Raw genomic sequence first — 17604 nt, 5'->3', positions numbered from 1 at the left:
AGGGAGAAAGGAGAGAGAAGAGAGGGAGGGAGAAAGGAGAGGAGGGAGAAAGAGGAGAGAGAGAGAGAGAGAGAGGAGGGAGAAAAGGAGAGAGAGAGGGAAAATGAGAGAAAGAGAGGAGGGAGAAGGAGGAGAGGAAGAGAGGAAGGAGAAAAAGGAGAGAGAGAGAGGGAGAGAGAAATAGGAGAGAGAGGGAGGGAGGGAGAAAAGAAAAGGAGAGAGAAAGGGAGGGAGGGAGAAAAGGAGAGGAGAGATGGGAGGGAGGGAGAAAAGGAGAGGAGGGAGAAAGGAGAGAGAGAGAGGGAGGGAGAAAGGAGAGAGGGGAGGGAAGAAAAGAAGAGAGAGAGGGAGGGAGAAAAGAAGAGAGAGAGGGGGGAGGAAAAGGAGAGAGAGAGAGGGAGGGAGAAAGAGAGAGAGAGGGAGGGAGAAAAGGAGAGAGAGAGAGCAGGGAGGGAAGGAGAGGAGAGGAGAGAGAGAGGGAGGGAGGAAAAGTAGGAGAGAGAGAGAGAGGGAGGGAGAAAAGGGAGAGAGAGGGAGGGAGAAAAAGGAGGAGAGAGGGAGGGGAGAAAAGGAGAGAAGAGGAGGGAGGGAGGGAGGAAAGGAGAGAGGGAGGGAGAAAAGGAGAGAGAGAGGGAGGGAGAAAAGGAGAGAGAGAGGGAGGGAGAAAAGGAGAGAGAGATGCACTCCACAACCTCACATACTCCTCTAGTGTCCAGTTCACTACCTCAGCAGTCTCCCTTCCCCCAGCTGGGTCGAGTGCTCTCTCTCTGTATAATGACACCGCAGCTCAGAAGTGCAATATAAGCCCCCAGAGGAACAAGGCTGGTGCAAGGTTAATTATTGATAACCCAAGTTCAGGAAGTCACTGGCCTCTTCACCCCCCTCTCTCTCCCCAGGGGAGGGGACTGAAAAATGCTAACATTCTGTGATGTATGCCCAAACCTGTCATGTTTCATAGTTTTATATTGAGCAAAACCCTTGAGTAACACAAGACAACACTCAAAAGTCATGCCTGTACATTCAGACTGCTTAGTGTGGTCTGAACTCAGCAGTTCTCTCTTAGCACAGCAAGACTCACAATCCAAGAGAATGTTATGTATTGTTTGCCTTGGATTCCAATATTCCTCTAGCCTGATATAAATCAAATGTACAAAGATAAATAAATACATAATAAATCAAATATTTGGGGGGTGGTGTAGTAGTCTGCAAGGGCTGATCAACACTTTTTCCATTTCAGTAAGGTGGCAGAACCACAACAACATACTGACATGCCGTCAGTCCTCAATGAGGAATTTGATAGATGAGCCGTAAATGAGCCATTTCTCTGTCTGGCATCTGTCTAGGAATGGCAGAGGATCCAAGCTGGAAAGAGATGACACAAAACACAGTACACTGATGTAATGTTCACACCAAGTCCTCTAGTTTTCCAGGAGTCAAAGTGCTTTCCACAGTAAAACCATATAAAGGAAAGCTCTGGAGAAAATTAATAACCTCAGCAACACAGACCTGTTATTTACACCTCGCCAAGTCAGACAGCGACACACAAACAGGCCCACACTGGACCAAAGTCCGTGGCTGTCACAAATGGCACCCTTTTCCCTATGTAGTGCACTACTTTCACCAGAGCCCTGGTCATAGGGAGCCATTTGGGATGCAAACCTCAGTGCCCACATGTTGGGACAGTATGTTTTTGCACTGCTGTCAATAGTGCCCATTTATGCTCTGAGGTCATTCTGAGCCACTAAACACCTACTACCTCTGGAGAATTAAAGGCAGGGGCTGGAGGTATGGAGCAGGCCAGACAGGCGACTCTGGGTGCCACTGCAGTTCAGCAATTGGGGGAAGGTGTTATCAGTTGCATGTTAGTCTGAGCTTGACCATAAGTACAGATAATCTACAGGTATGCATTAAGCACCAAAAAATATCAACATACAGTACCAGTCAAAAGTTTGGACACACCTACTCTTTTTAATATATATATATATATTTTGTACATTGCTGAATAATAGGGAAGACATCAAAACTATGAAATAACACATATGGAATCATGTTGTAACCCAAAAAGTGATAAACAAATCAAAATATAGATTCTTCTAAGTAGCCAGCCTTTGCCTTGACAGCTTTGCACTCTTGACATTCTCTCAACCAGCTTCACCTGGAATACTTTTTCAACAGTTTTGAAGGAGTTCCTACATAGGCTGAGAACTTGTTGGCTGCTTTCCCTTCACTCTGCAGTCCAACTCATCCCAAACCCATCACAATTGGGTTGAGGTCGGGTGATTGTAGAGACCAGGTCATCTGATGCAGCACTCCATCACGGTCCTTCTTGAAAAATATCAATGAAATAAAATAGAGCGTGGGAAGAGAGGGGTTTTGATGTACCTGTACCATCTATTGAAAAACATAATTGAATCCCTTAATGGAATGTGTGTGTAAACTTCCAATGACCACCTCTATCAGCGGTTCATTCTCCTCCATTCAAGAACCACTAGTACAATAGCCTGGTCCCCTGTATCAAATCCCCTTTTTACCCACAACACACCTGAGAGCCCTACAATATGCCATCTTGTACAGAGCCAGGTTACCATGGTGATCACAGGCTACATTGGATTTCTCCGATATCAAATTAAAGTGGTTTTATTTTTAGTCATAAACAAACATTTGAGATGGACGCTGAACAGAGGAGCACACTATGAAAACAATGCTATCAACTCAGCATTACTGTAACCTAACTGAAACAGCTGCTTTATATATTTGGCTCTATACATTGTATATTTGGAGACGTCCCATGCTTTCAAATTACCTTTTAGAATCCCAATCCCAGATGCAATCTGCTGAAAAGCCATTTAAAAGCAAAAATATACCACAAATAAAACCACACCAAATCTATTGAAAATAAATACATCTTTATTATTTGCTATAGAGACAATCCCTCATGCATCCCGAGATAAAGATAAACAAAATCCGGTTAAAAAGAAGCTCTCCATTAGTAGGAAGTAGCCACATATTGAAATAAATCAGTTAGTAACAATAAATCATTTTGGAATACAATATAATTAAACATCTGTGGTAAAATAAATGTCTGTTTCATCTTATAATTACAAATCCAGCAGGAAAATACAACATTATAATCCTCACATTTGAAATATAATATACTCATAAATACACAATGATTCTGTCCATAAGTATGAGCGGGAACAATAGGCTTTATTGATAGTTCTACCAGAGTCTATCAGATGAGATAGACGGTTCATTCTACTCTCCAGTTCAAGACAGCAGTCTCTCTTTTACAGTATCTCTTTCCTCATTCCTTTAAAGAAAATATATCAGGACAAATACATTTAGTGGTTTTAACATTTGTTTAAGATAAGAAATACAGTTAGGAATGTGAACGTTTTTTTGTTTGTTTTTCACGTGAGACAGTTTTCTAACAAAAACGCATACATCTGGGTCGGATTCATTAACCACCAAACGGAGGAAAATGGACTGAAACAGGGCGAGACTAACTGGACTTATTAGTCCAATAAGAAACCTTCATTTCGTTGAAAAATGCTTTAAAACGTTTTCCATTGTTACCCTAATGAACACGACCCAGGACAAAAGTGTGGAATTAATATAATGCATACACTTGTCTTCAAGTGGTGCGTTTCAAAAACAGTTTCTACTATTGATCTTTTCAAGTTCAGAGACAGTGAAATGTATTGCACAGTTAGTTCTAGACCTGGGTGCAAAGACTATCTGAGCATGCCTGGATTAATTCACTAATATATAAGTCCCAAAACAGTATCTGACACTCCCGGCAGGCAAGAGCAAATGCTCAAAGTACTTCAAAGATTTCAAATAGTATTTGAACCCAGGTCTGGTTCATTCCTCATAGAGGTTGCATTAGAAGAGGGCATGGTCATTTACAGCAGACACTAAACTCCCATACAACCATTATCATCAACCAGGCCTTAAGTCTCCTCAACCGTGGTCATCTTTCACCTTCAGGACAAGACATGCACTCTGACCCACATCTACGTGCTTAAATACAACCCATGCACACTGTCAGAATCATGGCATAGGCCTAACATAACATAACATCACACACAGCCAGGGTGGAATTGGAAAAAAAATCCTAGAATTAACCTTAAACACATTTTTGCATGTCAAAATGATATCATTTTGGGTAAAAAATTTTTTTTTTTTTACAACATAGTTAGTCTTTAGCAAAATAAACACACTAAGTAACATTCTGTGTTTGAAATTGGACCGTTAAGACAGAAGAAGAGAGTTCACTATAAAAGCAAATATATAGCATCATTTGTGTCTCCCAGGTCACCAGGCATACGGGTGTTAAGGCACCAGCCACCGTCACACTCTCTGAAGTAGAAACCATAGAAATATAATTCTATTCATATGGTAGAAACACAGTGTTAACGTATCTGCCATTATCTCTGGAAATAGTTGAAACAGTGTTAAGGGGTTGTTGGGCTGTTCAGTGCATGGATTCACCAGTGTTCAGGTTGGGTAGACTACACCAGGCCTCATCAGTGTTCAACTGCAAGGGAAAACAACATTCTTTTAGAAATAGAAGCACCTGCCAAGGGGTATAGGTTGACTTGGAACAGGTCGATCCGGCTCGAAGAATCGATTTATACAACTAATGAATTAATGATATTGGACCTGTCGTCATGTTCACAGCGGATATTCTCTGGTCGACACAGGTGATCGTCGTGGAGACACGGCAGCTAGGAGCTCATTGACTATCTCCTGTCGGATCTCATCAGCTAGACTCTCTTTAATCTAAAGTGGAGAGAGAAGGTACAGAGATGGAACAATGTTCAAACACACAAGTACTATGTTCACTCAAAATACAATTAAGGACACTAGGGAAAAGTCCATTTCCTGTAGGTTTGATATCTTAACAAACATAATGGAACATTGTTATTTATTACATTTCTATCTGCAATGTTCTGAAAGTTTCACCTCACTGAATACCAGGAACATCCTGTACTGAGAGGTGTCAGAGAACAGAGAAAGAACATCTCATCCCTCAGAAGTACTGGGACACCGCCAGACAGTTACATCAGGCCACATGGCTAAGACATAGCCAACAGGATTCAAAAGTTCCAAGTTTCCTTTTGGACCTTTAAAATGTGCTCCATTTGTCCCCTGCCAAGCTCTTAAAATCAGACCAGTAAATTATTTTTCATGAGCAGAACCGCCAGTCAATAGCTATGTAATCACCTCGTCGGTCAGCAGAAAAAAGTTTCTATCCATATCGGCCAAGGACATAATAAAACATGTCCTGGACATTTGAGCAACATTGGCATTCCCTATTCAACAAATACTGTAGGGCAAGGCCAATTTGGGCAGTTCAGGTAAGGAAACTTCTTAATGTTCTCTACTATTCAAAAACAGAAACTAAGATAACTTTCGGTCTCACAAACCTCCTTGATGAGCTCCTGTAGATGAGGGTTGTCTGCTCTTCCTCCTCCTAGTCCTCCTCTCTCTTTGCCCCTCTCCTCCAGTAGGTGAGGGTCTACAGCTGCTCTACCTCCTCCAACCACCTCCTCCTCCTCTCCGTCTTCAGGACCTTGCACTGGCAGTGCCTGTTCTGAGCACTGGGATACCCATGTGGCAGCACCAGGCCGTGGAGGGGGTGCCGGGGTGAGGGAGACGGAAGCCCGGTACATCCCAATCTTCTGGGGACCTGGGAGGGACAGCTCCGGGGTGTGGGATGGGCCAGGGTGACGTCCAGAGGACCTCGTTGGACTGGCTGACCTGGAAGAGAGGCCTGAGCTGGGGGTGGGGGCCATGCTAGCTCCGCCCTCTGCCCTGCCCTCGTAGCCCAGCTCTGTCTGCAGGTACAGCTGCTCCCTCAGCAGGTCCGACATCTGGAGGGAGAAACCACACCATACATGTCACACAGTGAGGGAAGAAGTGTGACAACAGTAGAACCATAAAATTAGATTGACTAGTACAGACATTCCTTTTCAAGTCAATGCGCTGATGGGTTGACCGGCAGCCATTGACGGTACCAATACTAGGAAGGAAGTAAAAACATTCATTTTCCCTTATATTTCTATGAATAGAGCACACACCATTAACAGGAGGAACAGTCTAGAGGAATGACCTAGAAAAGAACAGTCTAGAGTCAATGCAGGTTCTCACCGGCTCCATAGCTCTCAGAGCAGAACTGTTAGACAGGCTGTCCATGCTGTGACCTCTCTTCATACCCTACAGGAGAGAGATATCAACAACACTAATGTTACAATACAGGAGAAGAGGGGTAGGTGATGATATGATGGGTGGCTAAACAACAAACACAAGAGTAGTGACGTACATGTAGCCTGATGTCAAATGAGAAAAACACAGAGGAACTCACAGTACTGGTGCCAAGCGGAAACAGTCATGACAAGGAGGAGAAAAGTTGAGAAAAGTTGAGAAAAGAGACAGAAAGATGGTATCCGCCTGTGTGTGTGTGTGCCTGTGTTTCCAGATGTAGTTCCAGGTACTGACCATGCTGTGGCGGTAGAGACTGTGCTGGCTGGCAGAGCGGAGCTGCTCGTTCAGGGTCAGCAGCCGCTCCTCCAGCTGAAGCTCTAGTTCCTGCAGCTCCTGTCTCACTTCAGACCGTAGACCCTGCAGCTGCTCCGCCTCCTGCCTGGCAACCACAAACAGAGAGACCACTTAACACTGTCTGCCTGCCTGGCAACCACAAACAGACAGATAGCACTGTTAACTTCTTGACGCTAGGAGGCAGAATTTTAATGTTTGGAAAAATATCGTGCCCAATGTAAACGGCCTATTTCTCAGGCCCAGATGCTAGAATATGCATATATTTGACAGATTAGGATAGAAAACAGAAAAGTTTCCAAAACTGTCAAAATATTGTCTGTGAGTATAACAGAACAGATTTTGCAGGCAAAAACCTGAGGAAATCCAACCCGGAAGTGCCTCTTATTTTGAAAAATCCCTGTTCCATTGCCTGCCTATCCACCATTTAAAGGAATATCAACCATATTCCTTGTCCAATGGCTTCCACAGGTTGTGTACAGTCTTTAGACAGTTTCAAGCTTTTATTCTAGAAAAATGAGCGAGATTTATCAAATCGCGTCAGTGTCCTTGATTAGTTATTGCGCGCGAAAGTGGTAGTTCGACATTTTATTTCTGTCTTGTATTGAATTACTTTACCCTCCGGTTGAAATATTATCGATTATTTATGTTAAAAACAACCTGAGGATTGATTATAAAAACATTTGACATGTTTCTACTAACTTTACGGATACCATTTGGAATTTGTGTCTGCCCTTCAAGACCGGCACGAGCCTGTGGATTACTGAACATAACACGCAAACCAAATGGAGGTTTTTGGGTATAAAAATCATATTTATCGAACAAAAGGAACATTTGTGTAACTGGGAGTCTCGTGAGTGCAAACATCTGAAGATCATCAAAGGTAAGCGATTAATTTTATTGCTTTTCTGACCAATCTACATTGCTGCTAGGTGTTCGTAATGTTTTGTCTAGTGATCGATAAACTCACAAACGCTTGGATTGCTTTCGCTGAAAATAAAGCATATTTTCAAAATCTGACACGACAGGTGGATTAACAACAAGCTAAACTGTGTTTTGCTATATTGCACTTGTGATTTCATGAATATCAATATTTTTAGCAATTCTTTTGAATTTGGCGCTCTGCAATTCAGCGGTTGTTGATGACAATTATCCCGCTAAAGGGATCCGTGCGCCAAGAGGTTTTAACACCGTCTGCCCGCTTGGCAACCACAAACAGAGAGACCACTGTTAACACTGTCTGCCTGCCTGGCTATCACAGAGTATGCCAACATCCGTGCGCTAGCCAGGGTGAGGGCCTCTAGCCTACCTCTCGTCGTGACTGAGGTGCTGGTAGACTAACGCCTGTTGTTTAATCAGGGACAGTTCCAGATCCATCATCTGAGTCCGGAACACATTCAGACTCCTCCTCTTAGCCTGCAGCTCCTGGAGAGAAGTCTGAAGGGAGGAGGAGGGGATGTAGAAGAGGAAGAAGATGACTGTCTGTTGTCAGAGAGGCAGAGATTCTCCTTTATCCTAACCCACATGACACACCCACAGGGAGGTTTGAGGAAAGGATTGATAATCATTCATTTCATTTGTTTAAGATTGGCAGTTCAGCTGAGTTTATACCTCATACAGTGGCTGGGCAGGTCTCTGAGGGTTGAACATGTCGGAGGGAGTGTCTGCTCCGCGTTCTGATGAATTCTTGAGGGCAGAGAAACCATAGATAAAACACTTAGTCAATGATAAACTGTGTTGCAAACGTCTGTTTGCATTATGGGTGGGATGGAAAGTGAAACCGCATATGATTAATCATTATAGTGCTCACGTCAGAAACAAGTTGTTAAAACGGCAAAGAGCCTTGCAACACCTATGTATAACACCTATGTAGTTTGTGGTTGTTTTGTCTCACCTGAGCCAAGTTCTGCACAGTTCCTCTGATGTCGTGAAGGACCCTTCTCAGTTGCATCTCAGTGGTAGACAGGGCTGGGGGAAGACGGGAGGTTGTAGCCATAGGGTCATGGGGGTAGGGGATCAGAGGGTGGTGGCCCAAGTATGGAGTACTGTATGGTCCTCCATAGGGGGCAGTAGAGAGATGAGGCAGGTTGGAAGGTGTGTATGAAGGGTTAGAGTAAGAGCTATGGGCAGTATAAGGATTGTTGCTGTTTAGCTCGTTGTAGGACCCACTATAGGGGTTACCGTTGTAGTTATGGTAAGTTGAACTGAAGGGGGCACTAAGAGGTGGGGTGTTACAGGAGGAGCTGTACAGGGAACAGGGGAAGTTGTGTGGAAGAAGGTTACCCATGTTGTTAGTGTAAGGAGCACTATAAGGAGGACAGTTAGGGGCCACATGATGGGGTAAGGTGGGAGCTGCGTGCTGGGGAAGGTTAGGTACACTACCATATGGATGGGTAGGGAGGCTATGGAGGGTGTGGTGGTGGTGGGTGGAGGGCTGATACTGGAACAAGTTGGGGACACTGCCATGGGGTAGGGTGGGACTATTGTGGTGGGACAAATAGGGATTAGGGTTGCTGCATTGGGCTAGGTTGGGGACACTGCCATGGGGCAGAGTGGGGTTGTACTGGGCTGGGTTAGGGGTGTTGTGCTGAGCAAGGTTGTGTTGAGTAAGGTTAGGTTGATTGTGTTGGGCTAGGTAGTGCTGTGTTAGGTTGGAGTTAGGGTTGATGTGTTGGGTGAGGTTAGGGTTATTGAAGTGGGCCAGGTTATGTTGGGTGAGGTTAGGGTTATTGAAGTGGGCCAGGTTATGTTGGGTGAGGTTAGGGTTATTGAAGTGGGCCAGGTTACGTTGGGTGAGGTTAGGGTTATTGAAGTGGGCCAGGTTACGTTGGGTGAGGTTAGGGTTATTGAAGTGGGCCAGGTTACGTTGGGTGAGGTTAGGTACGCTACAGGTGCTCCAGGCACGGTGGTGCTCCCCCAGAGGCCTCTCTCCCCACTCAGGAGGGTGGCTGTGCAGTGAGACGGTTGAGCGGGTCAGGTGGCGGGGGATGGCCAGGGGGTAAGGGGGCACCCTGTCCTGAAGGCCTCTCAGTTCACCATCTCTTTGTAGCCCGGGGCCATGTGATAGCTCGGTCCCTCTGTTGATAATCAAGGTAGAGCGGCAGCTGTCTCTCCTCTGACACTCATCCTCCACAACCTCCTCCTCTTCCACGATGGACCCCACCTCCTCCTCCTCTTCTGGGGTGTATTGGTAGGAGAAGGCTGGCTGGGTGCAGTGCCTGACTGTACCCTGGCCAAACTGGATCCTGACAGAGGAGACCACACGGGAGGGGGTGAGGAGGGAGGTAGGCAGGGATCGGGACCTCGTCAGGGGGGCTCTTCTCCTGAACAGATCCCTGGCTGTCAACTTCCCCTCCATCCGGTGTACCTGGAGTCCTGAGGACGAGGCCCTCTGCTGGGCCCTGTGAAGGGCCCCTTGGACCCTGGCTGAGGCACCTAGGCTAGGGAAACTGGCGCTAGGGCTGGGAGTTCTGGCTTCCATCTCCACCCTGTCAGGCACACCCTCCCTGGCTGGGGCACCAGAAGAGCTGCAGTGTGGGGCCGGGACGGAGCCATGGTCTTCTGTAGAACCAGGATCAGCCTCCACGTGAGGCTCAGCAGTACGGTAAGTCTCAGGAGTTAACTGAGGAGTGTCAGAGGCATGAACAGAAGCAGCTTCCTCAGCAGTGTTATGCTTCTGGTCCTGCTCTGAGTCTTGGGCCACCCCTCTGTCTCCTTGTTTAGGTAACTGATGGGTGGTGTACTGTGGCACCTCCTGTTGCTCCTCCTCCCCATTAGGGCTCCAGCTCCTCCTTCCGTCTGCCACGAGGTGTTTCTGTGGGACAGAGAGGATCTGCACCTCCTCCTCCCCCTCCTCCCCCTGCAGCCTCCCAAAGGCAGGGTGTTCCAGGGCTAGAGGAGTGGTCCCCTCCCCAGCGTGAGACGTCACTGTGGTCTCACTGTCACAGCTGTCAGAGCTCTCCTGTACCTTTAGATAGTTAGCTGAGCCGTCAGTAGAAGGGTCCTCTGCAAAGCCACTACTGTCTGACTGCTGGCTGGCTGTTCTTAGTAGTTGCTCTGTAACGGACAAAGGGAGGGAGAGAGAAAGTGAGAGAGAGTTAACCTCTTGACGCTAGGGGTCAGATTATTATTATTAAAAAAAAAAATAACGTTCCCAAGGTAAACGGACTATTTCTCAGGTCCAGATCGTAGAATATGCATATAATTTACAGATTAGGATAGAAAACACTCCAAAGTTTCCAAAACTGTCAAAATATTGTCTGTTTATAACAAAACTGATTCTGCAGGCGAAAACCTGAGGAAATCTAACCCGGAAGTGATTTTWAWWWWWTTTATTTTAATCTGTGTTTCCTTGCCCGTCTTTCTTCCATTTAAAGGGGTATCAACCATATTCCTTTTCCAATGGCTTCCTCAGGCTGTGACCAGGCTTTAGACATAGTTTYAGGCTTTTATTTTGAAAAATGAGCGAGATTTTTCAAAAGTAGTCAGGTGTCCTTTGATTAGTTCCTGCGCGCAGAGGGGTAGCTCTCCATTTTCTTTCTTTTATTGAATAGGTTACGGTCCGGTTGAAATATTATCGATTATGTTTGTTAAAAACAACCTGAGGATTGATTATAAAAAACATTTGACATGTTTCTACGAACATTACGGATACTTTTTGGAATTTTCGTCGAACGGAACGAGGCTTTGGTTTTCTGAACATAACGCGCAACCCAAAAGGCGTTTTTTTTGTTATAAAAGTAATATTTATCGAACAAAAATAACATTTATTGTGTAACTGGGAGTCTCGTGCAAACATCCGAAGATTATCAAAGGTAAGCGATTAATTTTATTGCTTTTCTGACCATGCTAATTTGGGGCTAGCTGTTCTAGCATTGATTGATACACTCACAAAAGCTTGGATTGCTTTCGCTGCAAAGCATATTTTCAAAATCTGACACAATAGGTGGATTAACAACAAGCTAAACTGTGTTTTGGTATATTTCACTTGTGATTGCATGATTATAAATATTTTTTGTAATATTTTGCGCCCTGCAATTCAGCGGTTGTTTAGGAAAATTATCCCGCTAAAGGGATCCGTAGCGCAGAGAAATTAAAGGAAGATGTCAGAGTGTAAGAAGGACCATCAATCTGGGTTTAAACAAAACAAATAATTTAACATTTCACAGTGTAGAGTCAAACATGTGTTCCATCAGTATATTTGCAACACAGTGAGAATACACTTGTAATCCCTCTATAAAAGTTGTATTATACACCAGAGAGTAGACTTGATCAGCTCCAAATCAAATTATATGTCACATGCACCGAATACAACAGGTGTAGACCTTACAGTGAAATGCTTACTTATAAGCCCTTAAACAACGATGCAGTTAAGAAAATAGTTAAGAGTTAAAGTAAAAAATTAACAATAAAAGAAAAACAAAATAACAACGAGGCTATATACAGGGGGTACCGGCGGTACCGAGTCAATGTGCGGCGGTATAGTTTAGCTGAGGTAATATTTACATGAAGGTTGGGGTAAAGTGACTAAGCATAGGTAATAAACAGCAAGTAGCAGCAGCGTAAAAAAAGGGKKKGGGGGGGGGGGGGGGGGGTCAACGCAAATAGTCCGTGTAGCCAACTGATCAGCAGTCTTATGGCTTGGGGGTAGAAGCTGTTAAGAAGCCTTTTGGACCTAGACTTGGCGCTCCGGTACCACTTGCCATGTAGTAGCAGAGAGAACAGTCTATAACAACGGTGGCTGGAATATTTGGTAATTGTTAGGGCCTTCCTCTGACACCGCCTGGTATAGAGGTCCTGGATGGCAGGAATTTGGCCCCAGCGATGTACTGTGCAGTACACACTACCCTATGTAGCGCCTTGCAGTCGGTGGCCGAGCAGTTGCCATACCAGGCGGTGATGCAACCTGTCAGGATGCTCTCGATGGTGCAGCTGTAAAACCTTTGAGGATCTGGGGACCCATGCCAAATCTTGTCAATCTCCTGAGGGGGAATAGGCGTTGTCCTGCCCTCTTCATGATTGTCTTAGTGTGTTTAGACCATGATAGTTTATTGGTGATGTGGACACCAAGGAAGTTGAAGCTCTCAACCTGCTCCACTACAGCCCTGTCGATGAGAATGGGGGCGTGCTCAGCCCTCCTTTTCCTGTAGTCCACTATCATCTTCTTTGTCTAGATCACGTTGAGGAAGAGGTTGTTGTCCTGGCAGCACACTGCCAGTTCTCTGACCTCCTCCCTATAGGCTGTCTCATCGTTGTCGGTGATCAGGCCTACCACCGTTGTGTCGTCTGCAAACTTTAATGATGGTGTTGGAGTCGTGCTTGGCCACGCAGTCATGGGTGAACAGGGAGCATAGGAGGGGACTAGCACGCACGCCTGAGGAGCCCCCGTGTTGAGGATCAGCGTGGCAGATTTGTTTCCTACCCTCACCACCTGGGGGCAGCCCATCAGGAAGTCCAGGATCCAGTTGCAGAGGGAGGTATTCAGTCCCAAGGTCCTTAGTTTAGTGATGAGCTTTGATGGCACTATGGTGTTGAATGCTGAGCTGCAGTCAATGAACAGCATTCTCACATAGGTGTTCCTTTTGTCCAGGTGGGAAAGGGCAGTGTGGAGTGCAATAGCTGGATTTCTTATAAGTGTCCAGGTTAGAGTCCCGCTCCTTGAAAGTGGCAGCTCTACCCTTTAACTTCTTATGGCTGCATGGGCAGTATTGAGTAGCTTGGATGAAAGGTGCACAGAGGTGCCCATATTAAACGGCCTGCTCCTTAGTCCCAGTTGCTAGTATATGCATATTATTATTCATATTGGACAGAAAACACTCTGAAGTTTCTAAAACTGTTTGAATTATGTCTGTGAGTATAACAGAACACATATGGCAGGCAAAAACCTGAGAAGTTCCACTTCCTGTTTGAATTGTTTCTGATGTGTCAGATTTTCAACAAAGCTCTCAATTGAAATTTCAGCGAGATATAGATGAGTTTTCACTTCCTACGGCTTCCACTAGATGTCAACAGTCAACAGAACYTTGTCTGATGACTCTAATGTGAAGGGGGGGCGAAGGAGACAGGAATGAGTAATCACTTCCACGAGCTGATCACGCATTCACCATGCGCCTTCACATAAGTAGGACGTCCGTTCCATCGCTCTTCTGAAGTCAATCTAATTCTCCGGTGGGAACGTTATTCAAGATGTATGTTAACAACATTCTAAAGATTGATTCAGTACATTGTTTGACATGTTTCTACTGACTTGTGTAACTTTTGGACATTTCGTCACGTTATAGTGGAGGCGCTTTCTGACTTTGGAATTGTTTACCGAAGGCGCGAACCAAAGTAGCTAATTGGACATAAATAACGGACATTATCGAACAAATCAAGCATTTATTGTGGACCTGGGATTCCTAGGACTGCATTCTGATGAAGTTCATCAAAGGTAAGGAAACATTTATCATGTATTTTCTGGTTTCTGTTGAGTCCAACATGGCGGCTAATTTGGCTATTGTTCTGAGCTCCGTCTCAGATTATTGCATGATTTGCTTTTTCCGTAAAGTTTTTTTGAAATCTGACACAGCGGTTGCATTAAGGAGAGGTGTATATATATATATATATATATATATAATTCCATGTGTATAACTTGTATTATCATCTACATTTATGATGAGTATTTCTGTTGAAACGATGTGGCTATGCACTATCACTGGATGTTTTTGGAACTAGTGAATGTAACACGCCAATGTAAACTCAGATTTTTTGTTATAAATATGAACTTTATCAAACAAAACATGCATGTATTGTGTAACATGAAGTCCTATGAGTGTCATCTGATGAAGATAATCAAAGGTTAGTGATTAATTTTCTCTCTATTTCTGCTTTTTCTGACCGCTATCTTTCGCTGGAAAAATGGCTGTGCTTATTGTGGTTTGATGGTGACCTAACATAATCGTTTGTAGTGCTTTCGCTGAAAAGCATATTTGAAATCGGACACTTTGGTGGGATTAACAACAAGAATACCTTTAAAATTATATAAGACACATGTATGTTTGAGGAATTTTAATTATGAGATTTCTGTTTTTTGAATTTGGCGCCCTACACTTTATCTGGCAGCTGTCATATCGATCCCGGTAGCGGGATGCAGCCATAAGAAGTTAACTCAGTGCAGATGTTGCCTGTAATCCATGGCTTCTGGTTGGGGTATGTACGTACGGTCACTGTGGGGACGACATTGTCGATGCACTTATTGATGAAGCCAATGACTGATGTGGTATACTCCTCAATGCCACCGGGTGAATCCCGGAACATATTCCAGTCAGTGCTAACAAAACAGTCCTGTAGCGTAGCATCTGCGTCATCTGACCACTTCCATATTGAGCGAGTCACTGGTACTTCCTGCTTTAGTTTTTGCTTGTAAGCAGGAAATCAGGAGAATAGAGTTATGGTCAGATTTGCAAAATGGACGACGAGGGATAACTTTGTACGCGTCTCTGTGTGAGGAGTAAAGGTGGTCTGGTTGCACATGTAAAATGCGGGTAGAGACGGATTTAAGTATCCCTGCATTAAAGTCCCTGGCTACTAAGAGCCCTGCCTCTGAATGAGCATCTTCTTGTTCGCTTATGGCATACAGCTCGTTGAGTGCAGTCTTAGTGCCAGCATCGGTTTGTGGTGGTAAATAGACAGCTACGAAAAATATAGATGAAAACTCTATTTGTAAACATTGTGGTCTGGAGTATAGTGATTCCCTAAAGAGCACACCCCTGAGGCTCTACGGTGTAATAGATTATCATGGTCAGTCGGAAAAGAAACATGCTTAGTGGTTATACAAGGTTTTATCTACAAATGGCCCTCTGTTTTAGATGGGTCACCCACTTGTAATGGATTGTCATGGGGCCATGTGTTCTAAGTACCAATGTTCTTAGAAATAAAAGCTAAATTAAACGTAATTCAATCAGCATAATGAAGATGCATCCCTAAATATCTACCCTCTTCTTCCCTGACTTCACTAATCTAAAACTTATGCTACAATTCATTATCGGTGAACACAACTAGACAGGAAAGACCTGTGTCTTTTTTTGTACAAGTATCTTTTGTACAAGTATTTTACGTATAAGTATTGTTTTGTCTAAAATGCCACTATGGAACATTTCATCAGAGTATACTGAAGCTAGAAAATGACCTGAGGTATTTAATTACCTGCCATAAGACACAAAATGTTATTGAATATATTTGAGAGATGAGTGATTATGACCAGTTAACTAATTCTACTGATGAAGCAGAGAACATATTGTTTTTATGTCATAACGTGATTATTCATATTAGTGGACATCCACTATGGAAAGTTCAGTAACACTTTACATTCATCTAAAAAGGTATAATGCTTTATGACTTGTTATAAGCATGTATGAGCCTCTATACTGTGTTATAAGGTATATAATATGCAGGCCAGACTCACCACTACCAGCTCTAGAGGTGCTGTGTGTCCCAGGTAAAGCCTCATCCTCATTACTCTGGACCTGAAAGACACACAGAGCGAGACAGACAAACAGAGCGACACAGAGACAGACACAGAGACAGACACAGAGACAGACACAGAGACACAGAGACATTTACATCTATGGTGTGGTAAAACAAAGACCAAAAAAAACTACACTATTATTATTCGGATGAATAACATCAGGTCGCAGTGATATTAACCAAGTCATATTTTAAACTTGAGAGCTATGCTTTAAACTTGAGAGCTATGCTTTTACAGAACAGGGTTGTTATAGTTCCGGTAACTGGAGGGGGTGTATGTATCAGAAGTGTGTCTGCGTAGAAATGGCCTGGGGAGTTACCGGAACTATAACAACCCTGTTCTGTAAGATCTGGAGAGGGGAAAACTGCAGATTGAGCCACAATAACAGCCTCCAGGGTCGTCCATATGCTCTCTCTTACAATTCTAACTTATTTATAAGCTGGAGTTCGTGTCCTTCGCTTTCCTCACAATATCTGCTAGGACAGCTAAAATGAGGATTGTGGGAAACACAATCAAGCGATGAAAGATAAGAAAATACAACTGTATTGAACTGAGGGCAGTCCTACGATCAAAATTGAACCCCCTTCTGAACCCGTAAGCAACCCCAAACAAAACAAACGTTGCATTGAACTGAGAGGGCAGTATAACTAAGTTCAGCCAAGAATTGAACCCCTCTCCTCAACTCTGTGTTTGTGCAGACGTTTCTACCTCCATCTCAAACTGGGAGGACAGTAATGCTAAGTCTAGAATTGAACCCCTCTCCCCAACCTTCTGTGTGCAGTCAAAACTCATACTGAACTGGAAAGGCAGGAGAACAGTACAACTAAGCCAAGAATTGAACCCTGCTTCAAACCTTGTGTGTGTGAGTATAGCCCTACCTCTTCCATCTCAAAGGAGTCCTTGGTCTGTATGCGGAGGTGGGCGATGTGAGGGTTGGGCAGCAGGCTGTAGTTAGGTTCTTTATCTGGGGTTGATGTGATTGTTTGCTGGCCCTTCAGTTGAATGTCTTGGTGCTCTTTCTCCAAGTCGGCCTCGTTGGACAGGCTCAGGTCACCCTCCTGGGTCAATGCCTGGCCATCTCCGTTCACTCCAGGGTGGTCTCCATTGACACTTAGGGTGGCCTCAGTGCTGCCTCCAGAGTGGCTCTCCTCAGTCACCGTGGCCAGAGATGGAGAGTCCTTCTTCCTAAAGGCCTTCTGCTTGAGCTCACCCTTATGGTCGGAGTCAGTTGTGACGGCACTGTCCCCTGTACCTGGACTCACATGGTCTGCCAGTTTCTCTGTAGTAGACAGGGCTGTGATGGTAGGAGCCCCCCCCTCCCCCAACCCACCCAGCAGGTTGTGTTTAGTGATTGTCTTCTTCAGGATCTTGGCTGCATTCAGGGCTAAGTTGTTCCTCCTCAGAGGAGAAGGAGGGACGATGGTGAGTGGTTCCCCATCTAGGCTGCAGATCTTCTGGACAGTCTGGCCGGAGACCTGGGAGTAGAGATGGAAGAACTCGTTGGCCACCGTGGTCAGGACCTCGATCTGACGGAAACG

At 44.6% G+C, this 17604-nt stretch overlaps 1 protein-coding gene across 1 annotated transcript in view; it reads right to left on the bottom strand.

Annotated features, from left to right (window-relative positions):
* Positions 1-3906: 3906 nt before the first annotated feature.
* itprid2 (ITPR interacting domain containing 2) overlaps positions 3907-17604 on the bottom strand; it is a 56997-nt gene continuing 43299 nt past the window's right edge. The window contains exons 9-18 of the mRNA XM_024136419.2: positions 16945-17604; positions 16004-16064; positions 8456-10617; positions 8173-8247; positions 7871-7998; positions 6505-6649; positions 6157-6222; positions 5433-5879; positions 4666-4785; positions 3907-4540 (exon numbers count right to left, since the gene is read on the bottom strand). Of these exons, the coding sequence (XP_023992187.1) occupies positions 4678-4785; positions 5433-5879; positions 6157-6222; positions 6505-6649; positions 7871-7998; positions 8173-8247; positions 8456-10617; positions 16004-16064; positions 16945-17604 (3852 nt within the window). The 3' untranslated portion in view covers positions 3907-4540; positions 4666-4677. The remainder of the gene's footprint in view (positions 4541-4665; positions 4786-5432; positions 5880-6156; positions 6223-6504; positions 6650-7870; positions 7999-8172; positions 8248-8455; positions 10618-16003; positions 16065-16944) is intronic.

This window comes from Salvelinus sp. IW2-2015, unplaced genomic scaffold (assembly GCF_002910315.2).
Source record: "Salvelinus sp. IW2-2015 unplaced genomic scaffold, ASM291031v2 Un_scaffold912, whole genome shotgun sequence".
Taxonomy (NCBI): domain Eukaryota; kingdom Metazoa; phylum Chordata; class Actinopteri; order Salmoniformes; family Salmonidae; genus Salvelinus; species Salvelinus sp. IW2-2015.
This window is presented reverse-complemented; position numbering and strand designations above follow the sequence as displayed.